This window comes from Corvus cornix, chromosome 17 (assembly GCF_000738735.6).
Source record: "Corvus cornix cornix isolate S_Up_H32 chromosome 17, ASM73873v5, whole genome shotgun sequence".
NCBI lineage: Eukaryota > Metazoa > Chordata > Aves > Passeriformes > Corvidae > Corvus > Corvus cornix.
The window spans coordinates 8776035-8790279 of record NC_046346.1 but is presented as its reverse complement, the minus strand read 5'-3'; the positions used below and the strand labels follow the sequence as shown (position 1 = coordinate 8790279).

Here is a 14245-nt window from a genome sequence, read left to right as displayed (position 1 = left end):
GCTGGGGGTGTGTGGGTGATGCTGGGTGCGGGTGAGGTGCCGGCTGCGGGGGGATGCCGGAGGGTGTGCGATGCTGGGTGCGGCGGTGATTTCGGCTGGGGGTGATGCTGGGGGTGCGCCTGTGTTAATTCCGGTAGCGGGGGCGTGCCGGGTGTGTGTCCCTGGGTGATTCCGGCTGCGGAGGGTCCGTTTATGTCCCCGTGTCCATTCGCGTCCCCGTGTCCGTGGCGTTGCCGCGCGCGGGTGTCGCCGCTGCAGTACCGGCTCCGGCCGGCCAGGGGGCGCTGGCGGCGGGCGCGGCGCTGCGGCGCGGGGCGTGGCCCTCGCTGGGCGTGGCCGGGGGCGTGGCCGATGACGTAGAGCCGCAAGCCCCGCCCCCGGTCAGCTGAGCGCGCCGCACCGCCCCCCCGCGCCCCCCCGCCCCCGATCCCCCCTCGTCCTCCTCCCTCTTCCCTCCGCCCTCCGCATCCCTGCGCCGCCACCCGCAGCCTCGCCCGGCCGTGCGCGCCTCGGGGTGCCCCCCCCATACCCCTCCAGCCGCTGCGCCGCCCCCCCGGCACGGAGACATGGCCCCCATCGGACTCAAGGCTGTGGTGGGAGAGAGTAAGATCCGCGCCCCCCTCCCCTCCCCCCGCGGGGTTTGGGGGGTGGGGGCAACGCGGGGAAGCCGCGGGGGCGGGGGTCGGAGCGGCCCGGCCGGGGGTGGGGGGATGCTGCGGATGCGCAATACGGACCCTCGGGGGGGCGGGGGGACACGGCCACGCGGGACACCCCCGTGGGGACACGCTGGCGCTGTGGGCTAGGGGGGTCGGAGGTGCTGTCACCTTCCGGGGTTTATTTGTTTAATTTTTGCGGGTGTCGGGGTTTTTCTGCAGTGCTGGGGCGGGGGGGGATTGGTGACGGGGCGACGGTGGAAAAGCGGGGGGGGGGGGACCAGGGAAGCCAGAGACGCTCGAACCCCCACGGTTTTATCCCCCCTCGGCCTCGTGGCCCCCAATCTCCTAAAGGGCCGAGGGGCCTTCCCCCCACGGGAGGCTGAGCCCCGAGGGGGGGGCACAGAGGGGTGCAGACCCCCCCAAACCCTCCCCCAGCGCAGTGCCAGGCCGGGCCCTCCCGCTTTGTCTGCAGCGAATCCCGCTCAAACGCTGCTTTGTATTTTCATTATTATTATTATGATTTCTATTATTATGTTATTATTATTATTATTTCCCCGGATGCGCCTTTCCTCTCCCAGTTGGGGGTGTCCCTGTGTGTCCCCCTCATCCCCGGGCATCCCTTGCCCGCGGGGGTCCCGCTCCCCCGCGCTATTCCCGGCCGGGAATATTCCCGGGAGCCGCGGGCGGGGGCACGGCACCATCGTCCCCGGCTCCGCTTCCTCCTTCCCGGCTGTTGCAAGGCGATATTTTCCCGGGGGGGAGCAGGGGGGGGGTTTGTTCTCCAAAACACCCGAGGCTGGACGAGGAAGGAGGGGCGCTGCTTTCCCCGGGGGCGAAATTAAGGCGGAAAAACTCCGCATGATATATTAAAAAAAAAAAAAAAGGGGAAAAAAAAGAAGAAAATGAAAGGGCAGGAACCGGTGGGAACTTCCCCCCGCAGCCATGAGCCTTCCTCCTCCTCCTCCTCCTCCTCCTCCTCCTCCTCCTCCTCCCGCCTCTCGCAGGGTTTATTTCCGTGGCACCGTGGCCGGCCGCGGCCGGATCTTGGTGTTTTTTTGGGTTTTTTGGGTGATTTTGGGGGTGTTCTTGGCGTGCCAGCCGTGCCCGTGGCCGTCCCCCCGCCCTCCCGCGCCCGCTGCAGATGGCGCGGCCGGGGCTGGTGGTGTGATCGGGTGGGTGGTGATGGCGAGGGGGGGAAATCGGGGGGGATTCCCGTGGATTGATGGCCCTGCTGCCCTCCCGGCATCATGAGGGGGGGCTGCGCCATCCCCCCGCCCACCCCGGGGTGCTGCAGCGAGGAGAGAGCCCAAAATGGAAGGGGAAAAAGGCAGGGAAATGTCCCGGTGTTTGTCTGCTGCAGGATGGGCGCTGGGGAGGGGGGGTTGGCTCTGGGGCTTTGCTGGGGTTTATTTGGAGTGGGGACAGGGGCAGCCCCCAGCCCGGTGGGATGCAGGGAGGGGGGGTTGGTGCCCACGCACCCCGTCCCCTGGCAGTGCCACATGCGGTGCCCTCGCCGGAGAGGGGACAGAGCCCAGCGCCACTGCGTGTCCCTTATTTCCATTCATTGTCTCTGCGCCGGAATAGAGAGAGCACAGACACACACACAGACACGCAGAGAGAGGTTCGAGGCAGCAGCAGGGAAATCTGACTCAATCCTCCCCTTCAGGGTTTAGTGACAAACCGCTCCGTTCTTCCCTGAAAAACATCATTCCAGACTGAAAATGATAATGTGGAGCCGGGCAGCAGCGCCGGAGCGGGGCTGGCGGGGAGCGTGGGTGGCTGCAGGGGGGAGCGGGGTTTGTGCAGGCAGAATGCTGCAGAGGAGCGAGGGGTGGCACCGGGGGAAGCACCCTCGGGTCCAGCCCTCCCCCAGAGTTGGGAGCAGCCCGCAGGGTCCCCAAACCCCCTGTCCCTGGGCACCGCTGCGGCTGGCAGGAGATCTCCTGGGCTGTGCCAGCCTGCCCTGGGGCTGGCACTCCCTGGAGGTTTTCCTTCGGGAAAAGCAGGAGCAAGAGGGTCAAGCCCGGGGCTGACCCCGAGGCAGGACCTCTCCTCTGAGCTCGTTCTCCAGGAGGGAGGGAAGGATGGATGGGGAGGATGAGGAGCATGCTGCCGCGTTGCCATGGCTCGCTCCGCCAGCCCCCCCTCCCGAGCTGCATTCTGCCCTGGCTTCCCTCCAGACCCGGATTATTCCTCTGACCAGCTGGTGCCATAACAAGACGGGGTTTGGAGGCCTCTGAGGAGGTGGGAGGCAGTGGGCAGGAGGTGAGGTGGGCCAGGGCTGCAGGAGGAGAAGGGCAGAGGTGGATTGTCACCCCCCAGAGCTGTGGGGTGTGTGCTGAGGGGTGTCCCTTCACCTTCCCGAGGTATCCAGCGGCGGTGGCTGCGTCCTCCTGGACGTGCTGTCATCTGGGCAGGGTTGGAGCTGAGTGTGCTCGTCCCCAGAGGTGATGCCTGAGGACCAGGTCCTCCTGCTGTGGTTTGTGTTCCCTCTGTGTGTCCCCTCCCAGGGAGCCCGCTGGAGAACTGGCCCTGCTGCTCTGGTGCTGGTTGGGAAAATCTCACCTGAGAGTGGCAGCTCTGAGGACACCCATCCCCAAATCTTCACCTGACCCCCACCACATGGACACCCATCCCCAAATCTTCACCTGACCCCCACCACATGGACATCCCTCCCATCCTCCTGTGCCCCTTGCATCTTCTCAGGGCCACCTGCCCCGAGCTTCGCCTGCCCAGCCCAGTGTTGGCTGTCCTGCAGCAGCCTGCAGTGGAGAGGAGGAGGAGGAGGAGGAGGAGGAGGAGGAGGAGGAGGAGGAGGCTGGTTTTACTTCACTGACCTGTCAGCAGCGAGGAGACACGGGCCCTGCTGCAGGGGTGACACCTGTGCAGCTCCTGCTGGCACAGGACACGGAGCTGGAGCATATGGATGTGATTCCATGCTGGATCCAGAGACCCCTGTGCCCCTTCAGCCTCCCCAAAGGCTCCTTTCGCTCCCGCTGCTGTCCCCGGGCAGCTGGGAGAAGCAGAGGAGCCCTGGGATAAGGAAGCATCTTGCAGAGACAGCAAGAGAACACCTTTGCCCCAGGCTACCAGGTGATCTTCCCACACCTGCTCAGCCTCCCCCAGAGCTGGCCTGTGCCCAGTGCCTCCTGCCAGGGCCGTGCCCGGGAGCCCCACGGCCAAATCCTGCCTGGACAAGGTCTGACAGCGCCCACGTGCAGCACTCCCTGCCCAGTGTCACTCATGTCCCCAGCTGGGCCTCTCCAGGGTCCAGCCCTGCCTGGTGGTGACTCAGGGGCTCGGGTTGTGCTGCACCTGCAGGGACAGGGAGGTGGCAGGGGCAGGGCTGGTACCTGCTGGTACCTGACTCACCCCAGCTGTTTAGGGCACCTTGCAGCTGCCCCCAGCTCCTGCCGAGGGCACAGGGAGCCTTGGAGGGTCAGGTGCTGCTCGTGGAGGATGTTCTGAGCCTACCTCAGTGCCCAGGGGACACGGCTGGTGTGCTGCCCCGTGCCAGGCCTGGCAAGGGCTGTGCCAGGCAGAGAGGAAGAGGAGGCAGCGAAGGGCACAGGGACCATTGAGGGGTGCACGTGGCATCCTCCTGCCTGCACGGGGGCACAGCCTGCTGCAGAAGGGGATGGGTGAGGAGCAGGAGGTCTCTGCACCCTGAATGGGAGCAAACCTTGAATCCAGTGGCTCCCTGGGCAGCCCATCCTCGCAATTCCCACCTTCCAGGAGCCCCCGTGGTGCCACCAGCCTGGTGTGTGGCTACAGGAATGGGCAAAGCCTCTGCTGGGGCTGTGGCTCTGTCACCAGGCTCTGTCTCACCTCCGGTGTTGGCCAAAAGTTGGAAAAGCTTGAAAAAATCATTGTAAAATTCAGCGTTCACCATCCCAGGCGCTGCAGAACAATTTCAGTCTCCAGACCACAGCCTGCACCAGGGGCTGAGAAACTCCTGCCCTTGTGTGACCATGGAAGGTGACCAAGAGTGACAAACCTCAGTTTGGCAGGACTGCATCCCCTCAGCAGGGTCTGCACGTCTGAGGAGATTTAAAAAAAGCCACCAACGGAGAGAATTCAGAGTCTTTCCCTCTTAACAAGAAAAGAAAAAATGAGCTCTGTGTCTGATTCCTCCACACCTCTTGGAGAAAATGTCCCAGGAGAGATTCCCTCCTCCTTCCCACAAAATCAACACCTTTCAGAGGAGAATCGTCGCCATCACATGGCTTTTGGTCGCACGCTGAGGAGCAGATGCTGCTCCCTCCAACTCACGGTGCGGGGAAGGAGCTTGGCTCTGGAGAGTGCAAAAATAGAGCAGGGCTGAAGGTGCTTTAATCTGTGGGCTCAGGGTGTGAGGAAACCTGGGAATGTGCACGCAGGAACGCGGGAATGTGCGCACACCTGCTGGCACCTGGGCTAGAGGGGCTTTTGTGGAGCCCATCAGATGGTTTGACCCTGGGTCAGGGAGCAGCAGGGATCACTCAGCCACGTGCCAGCTGCCCTCCAGCCTGTCCTGGTGTCCCCGAGGCCACAGGAGCCCGGCCCAGCCTGGATTCCCACCAAAGAACCCCAATTTGTTGGTGTTTTGCTCCGTTTTGGTTCAAGGCAGACAAGAACCAGCTCGGAACGTCATGGCCACACGTGTGGGGGTGTGAGGGACACCTCCCCTCGGGGATGCTGTGACAGCCTGTGTGTGCTGTCCTGCTCAAGGACAGCTCTGGGCTTCTCCTGGCACTGAAACACCACCAGCACCACAGCCAGGGACAGCATCTGCTGGGATGGAGCAAGAGGACAGGTGCTGGTGAAGGGTGGTGGTGCCTTCAGCAGGGACCTGAGGGGCTGCGGGTTGTTGCTTCTGCTGGCACAGGGAAACTCTGCTCAACCCCCAGATCCTTGTGCAGGCTCAAGGAAATTGTCTGGAGTTACCACAGAATATCCTGAGCTGGAATGTCCCTCAAGGATCATCAAGTTCAGCTCCTGTCCCTGCACAGGACACCCCAACAATCCCAGCCTGTGCCTGATCCCACAGTGGAAAGCTCCTGAATTTTCCTGTTTCTCCAGGGCACTCGGAGGGTGATCACGTGTTTCATTTCCCTTCTTCACTTCTGGCTGTGTTACTTGACTTCTACAGAGTTCAAGACCTCCAGGTCTCCATCCTCCTCCTCCCCAGGCTGTGCAGCTTTCCCAGGGCTTTGCCCAGCAGGGATAAATGTGGGCATCCTCCACGAGAGCAGTGCAAACAGGAAAAGGAGGAATTAAACACAGGTTACTGATGACTGGGACTAATCCCTGGATTCCTAGGGGACGAATGTGTCCTCCAGGAAGGCTGAGGGCTTCCAGGTGGAAGCGGGAAAAATGGGTGTTCAGGACTTGGGCTGCTGAAGGGGAGGTGTTTAGGACTTGTTTGGGTTATGGGCACAGCGGTGTCCAGACTCAGATCATCCCTGGATGGTTCTTGGATGTGCTGAGGGACATCAGCTGGGCTTCGTCCCCTCTCGGTGGTTCTCCATCTGCTGGGTGGTGTTGGTGGCCATGGAGGGCCCTTCCTGCCACCCTCTGGGCTGTTGGAGTTGGGGATGGCACAGTGGCACCTGGAGAGCCCCGGCTGGGGACGTTTGGAGGTGGGGACGTGCTCCACTCCGTCCAGCCGTGCTTGGATCAGGGTAACATTCACACTGGCTTGAGCAATTAGTTAATGAACCAGCACAAAAGCAGTTGCCAGGCCAACCCAAAGCCAAACGTGTCCGTCTGGGAGATGCAGCCTGACAGCTTTTTAGGAGAAGTGGGACTCCAGCAAACCTCGCCATGGATTTGTGACCGGCTCTCCGGAGCTGCCCCGAGATTTGGGATTGCAGGGTGTGTGAGGGGAGTGAAAAACCCATGGTTGGGATCAATTCCTGCCCATCCATAAAGCAGCTCCATCTTCCTGTGCCACATCAGGCGAGGTCCCGGGATGTGGCAGCCAAGGAAGCGTTTCTGAGCAGCAGGAATTTGGGTTTGGCCGTCGTTGCTGGCACTGGGGTCAGCACAACAGCTGGAGTGTCCCTGGCTGCAGCATTGCCACCATCCTGGTGTCCCAGCGTGGGGTGGTGGCCAGGACAAGGCTTTACCACTTCCACTGGAGAGGTCAGGGCTGCTCATCAGCTTCCAGGCCTGTTCTGATGGGTAATGGGTTTGGGGAACCCCAAAATGGGTCTGTCACCTGGGGCATCCCAAAATGAGTGCATCTCTTGGGGCATCCCAAAAAGGGTCCATGTCTTGGGGAACCCCAAAAAGGGTCCATCTCTCAGGGACACAGCTGTGTTGACACGGGCACCAGCCATGGCAGCTCTGTCCTTCCCCAAGTCCCGTTGGACACATGGGGCTGGTTCTGTGTCCATGACCAGGGCGAGACTGGGCAAAGGCCAGGGTACAAATAACGTGGGATAAACCTCTTGGAGGGATGGATGGGCTCAAGTCCTACTAGGCCAGCGTGTCACCCGCTTGGAAATGATGTCCATGCCATGTGTCACCCTGAGAACGAGCCTGGCTGCTGGTGGTGGGCTGGATCTCCAATGTGTCACCTTCCTGGTGGCACTTTTAGGGCCATATTGCTCCAGAGGTTCTCCATCCACAGCCCTGTCCATGGCTCTGATGCTGGAGGAGGATCCAGAGCTGTCTGTGTTCCCTGTTCCTGGGGGAAATTGTGGTTAAAATTCTGCAGCCTGAAGGAAGCAGATGTGACGTGGTAGGTCCAGACAAGCCAAGGGTTGGGGGTACTGCATGAGAGGCTCATATGGATTTTTTTTCCTCTGAAACCTGGTTTTATCTCCAAGATGAAAAACTTGGCTGTGAATGTCACCCACTGATGTCAGACCCCAAAAACTCTGGCTGGCCAGATGTTTGAGGACATGGACAGCAGCATCTGGCCTGCTGATGTGGAATGGGACAGCACCACTTCTGGGAGGGGACTGGGCATGACTTGAGGACCTTGGGACCTCCCATTTCCCCTGGGAGTCCAGAGCACTCTTCCCTAGGCTGGGGTTTAATGGCTGCTGCAGGGACACCCCACAGGGGAAGTTTGTGGCCGCTTCTCCCTGAATGTGGCCCCAGTCTCCAGCTTTTGCTCGAGTTTGTGCCCTTTGGCAGGACCCTGGAGCTCTTTGGAGGATGCTCTGTGGATCTGCCTCTTTCCCGGCCCTGTCTGGGCTCTGAGCTGGCTCTGGCAGCCTGTGAAGAGCCAAAATTTGGAACCAGATCTGACCCATGGTCAGGGCAGGAGATGACTTCGATGTAGGGAATGACTGTGCCTGGGGATTGGAGGACTGACACCCTAAACCCCCAAAGCTCAGAGCAATCACCCTCTGAGGAGCCCAGTTCCCACTTTGGGAGGCCCATCTTGGTTCCAGGGCTGGGCTGGGATGTGGCAGCACTTTCTGCAGCCATGCAGATGCTCCCCCCCTCAGGCATCCTCCGTGCAGCCCAGCCCATCCCCATGCAGGAGGGACACGGCGTTCCCACAAAGCCACAGTGTCCCCTGCAGCGGCTGCTGCAGCGAGGACACGCTCGGGGGGGGCTGAGGCAGCAATTTGGGAGCCCTTTCTGGGCTCTCGTGCCCTTGGGCCCCCTTTCCTGATGAGAACACCATCCAGTTGCACCATGGCAGCTTCCCCTGGGCCACAGGATTCTCTTCTCTTCTCTTCTCTTCTCTTCTCTTCTCTTCTCTTCTCTTCTCTTCTCTTCTCTCTTCTCTCTTCTCTCTTCTCTTCTCTCTTCTCTCTTCTCTTCTCTCTCATCTTCTCTCTTCTCTCTTCTCTCCTCTCCTCTCCTCTCCTCTCCTCTCCTCTCCTCTCCTCTCCTCCCCTTTTCCCCTTCCTCTCTCCCTTCCCCTCTCCCTCTCCCCAGATTTCCATTGCAAGGGCAAGAATTCTTCCTGGCTGCTGCTTTTTCCCGGCCCCTTCCATGGTGCACCCCTGTGGCCCCCTGTGTTTATTGGGATGGAGCTGATGGGATGGGATGGGATGGGATGGGATGGGATGATGGAGCCTCAGAGCTGCCGTGTAAACAGCGCTGTTGTTGCTGGGTCCTGGCTCCGGGGCAGGAGCCAAATGTGAGTAATGGCAGGAGGAGCAGGGAGGCGCTGGCATCGCTCCTTCCCGAGTCAGGGATGGAGCCCTGGGGTGCACGGGCAGCGCTCGCTGCCAGCTGCTGCCCACGGGGGACAGTTCCCGGCGCGTTTGATGGATGCAGGTGGGCAGCACGCGTGGGCACAGGCAGCAGCTTTGCCTGCCCAGTTCAGGTAGCCTCCATGCCCCCTTTCCCAGCCCAGAGCTGCCCTGCACCCCCTGGCCCCATGGAGAGGCCAAAGGATGTGACCAAGGGCAGGAAGGACCCCGAATGCAAGCCCTGTGTCCTTCTGGGGCTGCCCCCAGGCTGGGAAAGGAGCTGGATGGATGTGCAGAGGCAGGAATGGTGCTTGGGAATGGCTGTTTTCTCCAGGTTTTGCAGCAGGACAGACAGACAGCGACACTCAGAGGCTCCAGTTTTATCCCTGCTGGCACCAGTGCCAGCTCTGGACCCTGCTGGGCTTTACCCAGGGAACCAGCACCCACAGGGAAGGGTCCCAGGGCTGAGGCCACCAGGGTGACACCCTCACACCTCTGGTTTGTGATTTAGAGACATTCCTTAACTGGCTTTTTATTGGGCATTTCCATCCCCATCCCTGGGACCAGGGGCTCAGAGCAAAGCCCTGCAGGGATGAAATCCAGGGGAAAATGCTCTGTGAGGATATGGCATGGACTCTTCCTGAGGCTCAGCTCTGCGAGGGACAGTGATTCACACACCAGGGTCAAAGAAGACCTGCAGGGTTTGGGGAGCACCTTGCTCCCCCAAAACAGATGTTTAGGCAGGAGGGCAAGGCTTGAACCCCCCTTCCTACAACCTGACCCCAAAGGTGACGTCTCTGTCCCACTGCCACTTCCTCATGTCCCTGAACCTGCATCTCACAGGGAGTTGGCCCGGGGCAGGAGCAGGGGAATTTTGGGTGGGGGGCTCCCAGGGGTGCTGCTGTCCTGCCTGGTTGCATAAGCCCAGCAGCCACGGGAGGTGAAATGGGATTGTGAGGGATTACAAGGAACAGGCTCAGGCCGCTGGATTCTTGTTTCTAAAAGGAGCTCTTAAGCTGCTGTTGTTTTCCCAGCACTTTGGATTAGGGCTGAACCTCAGGGGGCAGCCTCCAGGCTCCCCAAAGGGACCCCCCAACCAGCCCATGCTCCCCACCAGCCTGGGGTCTGTCTGTGAGTGCCAAGCATGAGAGAAAAACAGGGCTGGGGGGTGACTACCCTTCCCTGGGTACCCCAAAACCAGCCCCATCCCCTCCTTCATCCCCAGTGAGGCACGGGGTGAGGGGGGCTCAGCGTGACCCTGCACATGGGTGGGGGTGTGGTGCCCCCAGTGCAGCCCCTGGGGTGCTGTAGGAGGGACACTGGAGTCTCACCCTGCCCATATCCCCTTTCTTGCAGAGATTATGCACGATGTGATCCGGAAGGTGAAGAAGAAGGGGGAATGGAAGGTGAGCACCAAAACCGGGGTGGGGCCAGGAGAGGAGGAGGAGGGGAGGAAGCAGGGAAGGGGGCAGGTGTGGGCAGGGTGGGGAAGGGGAGGGGAAGGGCAGGACGTGTGTTCCCAGCTCCCAGGGAGCTCCCAGGGCGCTCACAGGGCGCTCACCTGTCCCCAGGTGCTGGTGGTGGACCAGCTGAGCATGCGCATGCTCTCGTCCTGCTGCAAGATGACCGACATCATGACGGAGGGCATCACCAGTGAGTACCCCCTCCCTGCCTCCCACATGCCCTGCAGGAAGGGCCAAATCTCCCTCTGCACCAGGGCACCCGCAAAGGCATCTCCAGGCTGGCACAGCCCCCACCCTGCCCTGTCCCACTTGGGATGGAGCCACCCCAGCTCCCAGCGCCCATGGCCAGCTCCTGCTGCCAGGCTGGAGTTCCACAGGTCCCTCCTTGCCTGCTGGGGCTGGAGCAGCCAGAACACTTTGTCTCCTGGCACTCCTTCAGTTCGAGGAGGGGACCAGGTGTTGGTTTTTATCAGCCCAATAATTAAACAGCTCCTGCAACACTTGGGAAGGAGAGGGAAACTTCAGGCTGGGTCGTGGGAGGTGTTGGGGACAGTGGGTACAGCCAGAGCTTCAGCTCCAGGTTGTCTCCTCCATCAGGGGGATGTGAGGATGAACCCAGGAGCAGCAGCACAGGAGCACGGACAGATCCATGGCCCCTGGCCAGGTGCTCGCACCCTCAGCTCCAGCAGGGACCACGGGGCTGGGATGGGGTGGGCAGGGGTGCCCAACTCCTGGGTGGGCAGGGACGAGTGGCTGGGGGGGTTTTGGACATGGAGGGGTTGGCAGGGCTGGTCTTGGGCTGCCATTGGGTGTCCAACAGCCCTGCATGGCTGAGTGCCCTGCCCTCACCCTCCCTGCCATGATCCCTGCATCCCTGCTTTTCCCCCCAAGTTGTGGAAGACATCAACAAGCGCCGGGAGCCGCTGCCCAGCCTGGAGGCCGTGTACCTCATCACCCCCTCCGAGAAGGTGAGCACGCTGTGGGACACAGGGACAGGGCCTCTGGCCGGGGTGAGGTGCTGGGATGGGCAGCTGTGCCCATGGGAAGCATCCTGGCTCCAGTGAGGCTGCCAGGGTGGTGGGATGGAGGTGCAGAGCTTGCCCCCAGTGCCATCCTGCCCAGCCCAGCTGCTCCCTCTCTCTTGCAGTCCATCCACTCCCTCATCAACGACTTCAAGGATCCCCCCACCTCCAAGTACAGAGCTGCCCACGTCTTCTTCACTGACTGTGAGTACCCGGAGGGCAGGGACAGTCGCTGAAACGGTGCCAGCAGGTGGGGAGGGATTTGGGATGGAGAGATGCTGAGCACCACCCTCCTCCTCCCCTCACAGCCTGTCCCGACGCCCTCTTCAACGAGCTGGTGAAATCCCGCGCTGCCAAGGTCATCAAAACCCTGACGGAGATCAACATTGCCTTCCTCCCTTCCGAGTCCCAGGTGAGCTTGGGCTGGGGTGGGACAGGGGCTGGGACAGCTGGGGGGGGCTCCAGGTCCCTCTGCAGCCCCTCAGGGTTTGTGTTACAGCCTTGCACCCCCAGCTGGCTCAGCCCTTCCTCCCTGTCTCCTGAGATTACTGCCCAGGCTGATCCTGAGGGGGATTTAGCGGGTGCTGTGCCTTGGCCCCGTGCCCACAGCTGCGCTGGTCAGCTCTGCCACCAGCACAGCCACCAGCCAGGGATACCAGGGAGCTGGCCCCAGCCATCTGCTGCTGCTGGGGACAAAGGGACCAGGGGGCAGATGGTGCCAGACCTGTTTGGTGCCATTAACCCTTCAATCCTCAGCATTCCTAGGGAGCGACCTCTTGGCATCTTCATGTGCAGCCAAAATGGCTGCTGGTTCTTACTGGGGGAACAGCTGGTGTGTATCTGCTTGTCCCCAGGTCTCTGGTTCCCTGCCTGAGAGCGGGTGATTGCTGAGGGCAAGGGTCTTCTGCCTCCTCTGATCACCTGGGATAGGGATCCGACCATGGAGCTGGAGCTGGGGTCCAGGGGGCTGGAAATTCTGAGGGATGTCCCAAGCATCACTGAGCTCCAGCTCCCTGGTCCCAGGCTCGGCTGGGTCCATCTGGGGATGAATCTGGTTTCCAAATCCCGCTGGGGTGGGGCTGCTCTCCTGCAGACATCCCCCTCTGACCTCCCTCCTGCTGCACCCCCAGGTTTATTCTCTGGATTCAGCCGACTCCTTCCAAAGCTTTTACAGCCCCCACAAGGCCCAGATGAAGAACCCGATCCTGGAGCGCCTGGCAGAGCAGATTGCCACGCTCTGTGCCACCCTGAAGGAGTACCCGGCTGTGCGGTACCGCGGGTAAGGCCAGGGTGGGCATCACAGGCCATGCCGTGTGATGGTCAGGGCGTGGGGGTGGACGGGGTGGTGGCATGGACAGACATCCGTGCTCAGTGTAAACAGGCCCAGACTGATGCTCTGGAGAGCTGGGGGGGTTGGGATCCTGAAATCTTAAGTGGCACCGAGGCAAAGTGGAGCTCGTCAAGGAGAGGTGCAACAAAACCTCCTCAGGTCCCTCCTCTGCCACGAGCCAAGGATGTTGCACAGGGAAGCCAACATCTCCTCCCATCCCGTGCCCTGTGGGCTGACCTGTCCCCCTGCCTCCCCCAGGGATTACAAGGACAATGCCATGCTGGCACAGCTCATCCAGGACAAGCTGGACGCCTACAAGGCTGATGACCCCACCATGGGTGAGGTGAGCGGTGCTGGCAGCCCCGAGGGAGGGTGTGGGATGTAAAGTCCCGCTCAACCTCTGCCCTGTGGCAGCCACAGACCCCGAGTGGGGACCCCAAAACAGCCCCCTGAGCACCTGTGGGGCCGAGGGAGCCCCAGCCCGGTGCTGATGGCTCTGCTGTGTCCGCAGGGTCCGGACAAGGCTCGCTCCCAGCTCCTCATTCTGGACCGTGGCTTTGACCCCGCGTCCCCGGTGCTGCACGAGCTGACCTTCCAGGCCATGAGCTACGACCTGCTGCCCATCGAGAACGATGTCTACAAGTGAGTGCTGTGCTGCCATCCCCACCAGTCCTGGGACAGCCCTGAGGCCAATCCTAGAGCAGGAGTTGGGAGCTCAGCGGCCCTCCATCCGTCACGAGTCATCCACTGGGAGCCACCAGTGCTGCCAGCACTCTGGCTGGGCTGATGGGCAGGGTTGGGACAAAAAGGGCTTTACCAGCCTTCAGCCCTCGGCCCCTTACCAACATTTAGGAGTTGAAGGGGTACAAGGAGGCAAGAGGTCGATCCCGGTTGAAATCGCTTCGCTGCTGGCACAGCCAAGAAGAGCCCTCATGTCCCCCTGTGTCCCCAGCCTCCCTAAACGCAGCAGCGAGGGGGCTGTGCGCGCCCTCAGCCCCATCCCCAGCCTGGCATCCCTCCCCTCATCCCAGGTATGAGACGAGCGGCATCGGCGAGGCCCGGATCAAGGAGGTTCTTCCTGGATGAGGACGATGACCTGTGGGTCACCTTGCGCCACAAACACATCGCCGAGGTGTCCCAGTGAGTGTCCCTGGGGTGGTTTGCTGGCTGGGTGGGACGCTGGCTTGCCATTGCTGCCCACCCCGCTGTGAGGGTCCCCTCCCCCTCACAGCTCTGCTCTCCTCCTCTCCCCAGGGAGGTGACTCGGTCCCTGAAGGAGTTCTCTTCCAGCAAGAGGATGAACACGGGTGACAAGGTGACCTGATGCATCCACCGAGCTGGGGACGGGCTCAGCCGTGGGTTGGCACATGGTGGGGTCTCCTGGGGGCACTTTGCCAAGGAAGAAGGGTGGTCAGGTTCCTGGTGGGGGAATGGCAGGGAGTGCCAGCCCTACAGCTGGGGCTGGAAATGGGGTGCTTTGGGAGAGCTCTGCACCCAGGGATCAGTTTGTCTCCAGCACAGGGTCCGTGCACCTCCCACAGCAGCTGCTCTGTCTCCATTCCCTGAGTTGGTGGCAGGGAGGGGACCCTGGTGGCAGTAGGATGTAAAAGTGGCCAGGGCTGAAAGGACC

General features: G+C 61.5%; 1 protein-coding gene across 1 annotated transcript; it reads left to right on the top strand.

Annotated features, from left to right (window-relative positions):
• The first annotated feature begins 473 nt into the window (after nucleotides 1–473).
• LOC104688235 (syntaxin-binding protein 1) lies at nucleotides 474–13954 on the top strand. The gene is given in 12 exon segments (XM_039561937.1): nucleotides 474–603; nucleotides 10157–10206; nucleotides 10372–10453; nucleotides 11155–11231; nucleotides 11411–11489; nucleotides 11594–11697; nucleotides 12416–12564; nucleotides 12874–12958; nucleotides 13127–13257; nucleotides 13647–13692; nucleotides 13694–13755; nucleotides 13870–13954. Coding segments are annotated over 12 exon segments (972 nt in total). The 5' UTR covers nucleotides 474–566; the 3' UTR covers nucleotides 13940–13954.
• Nucleotides 13955–14245: the final 291 nt, after the last annotated feature.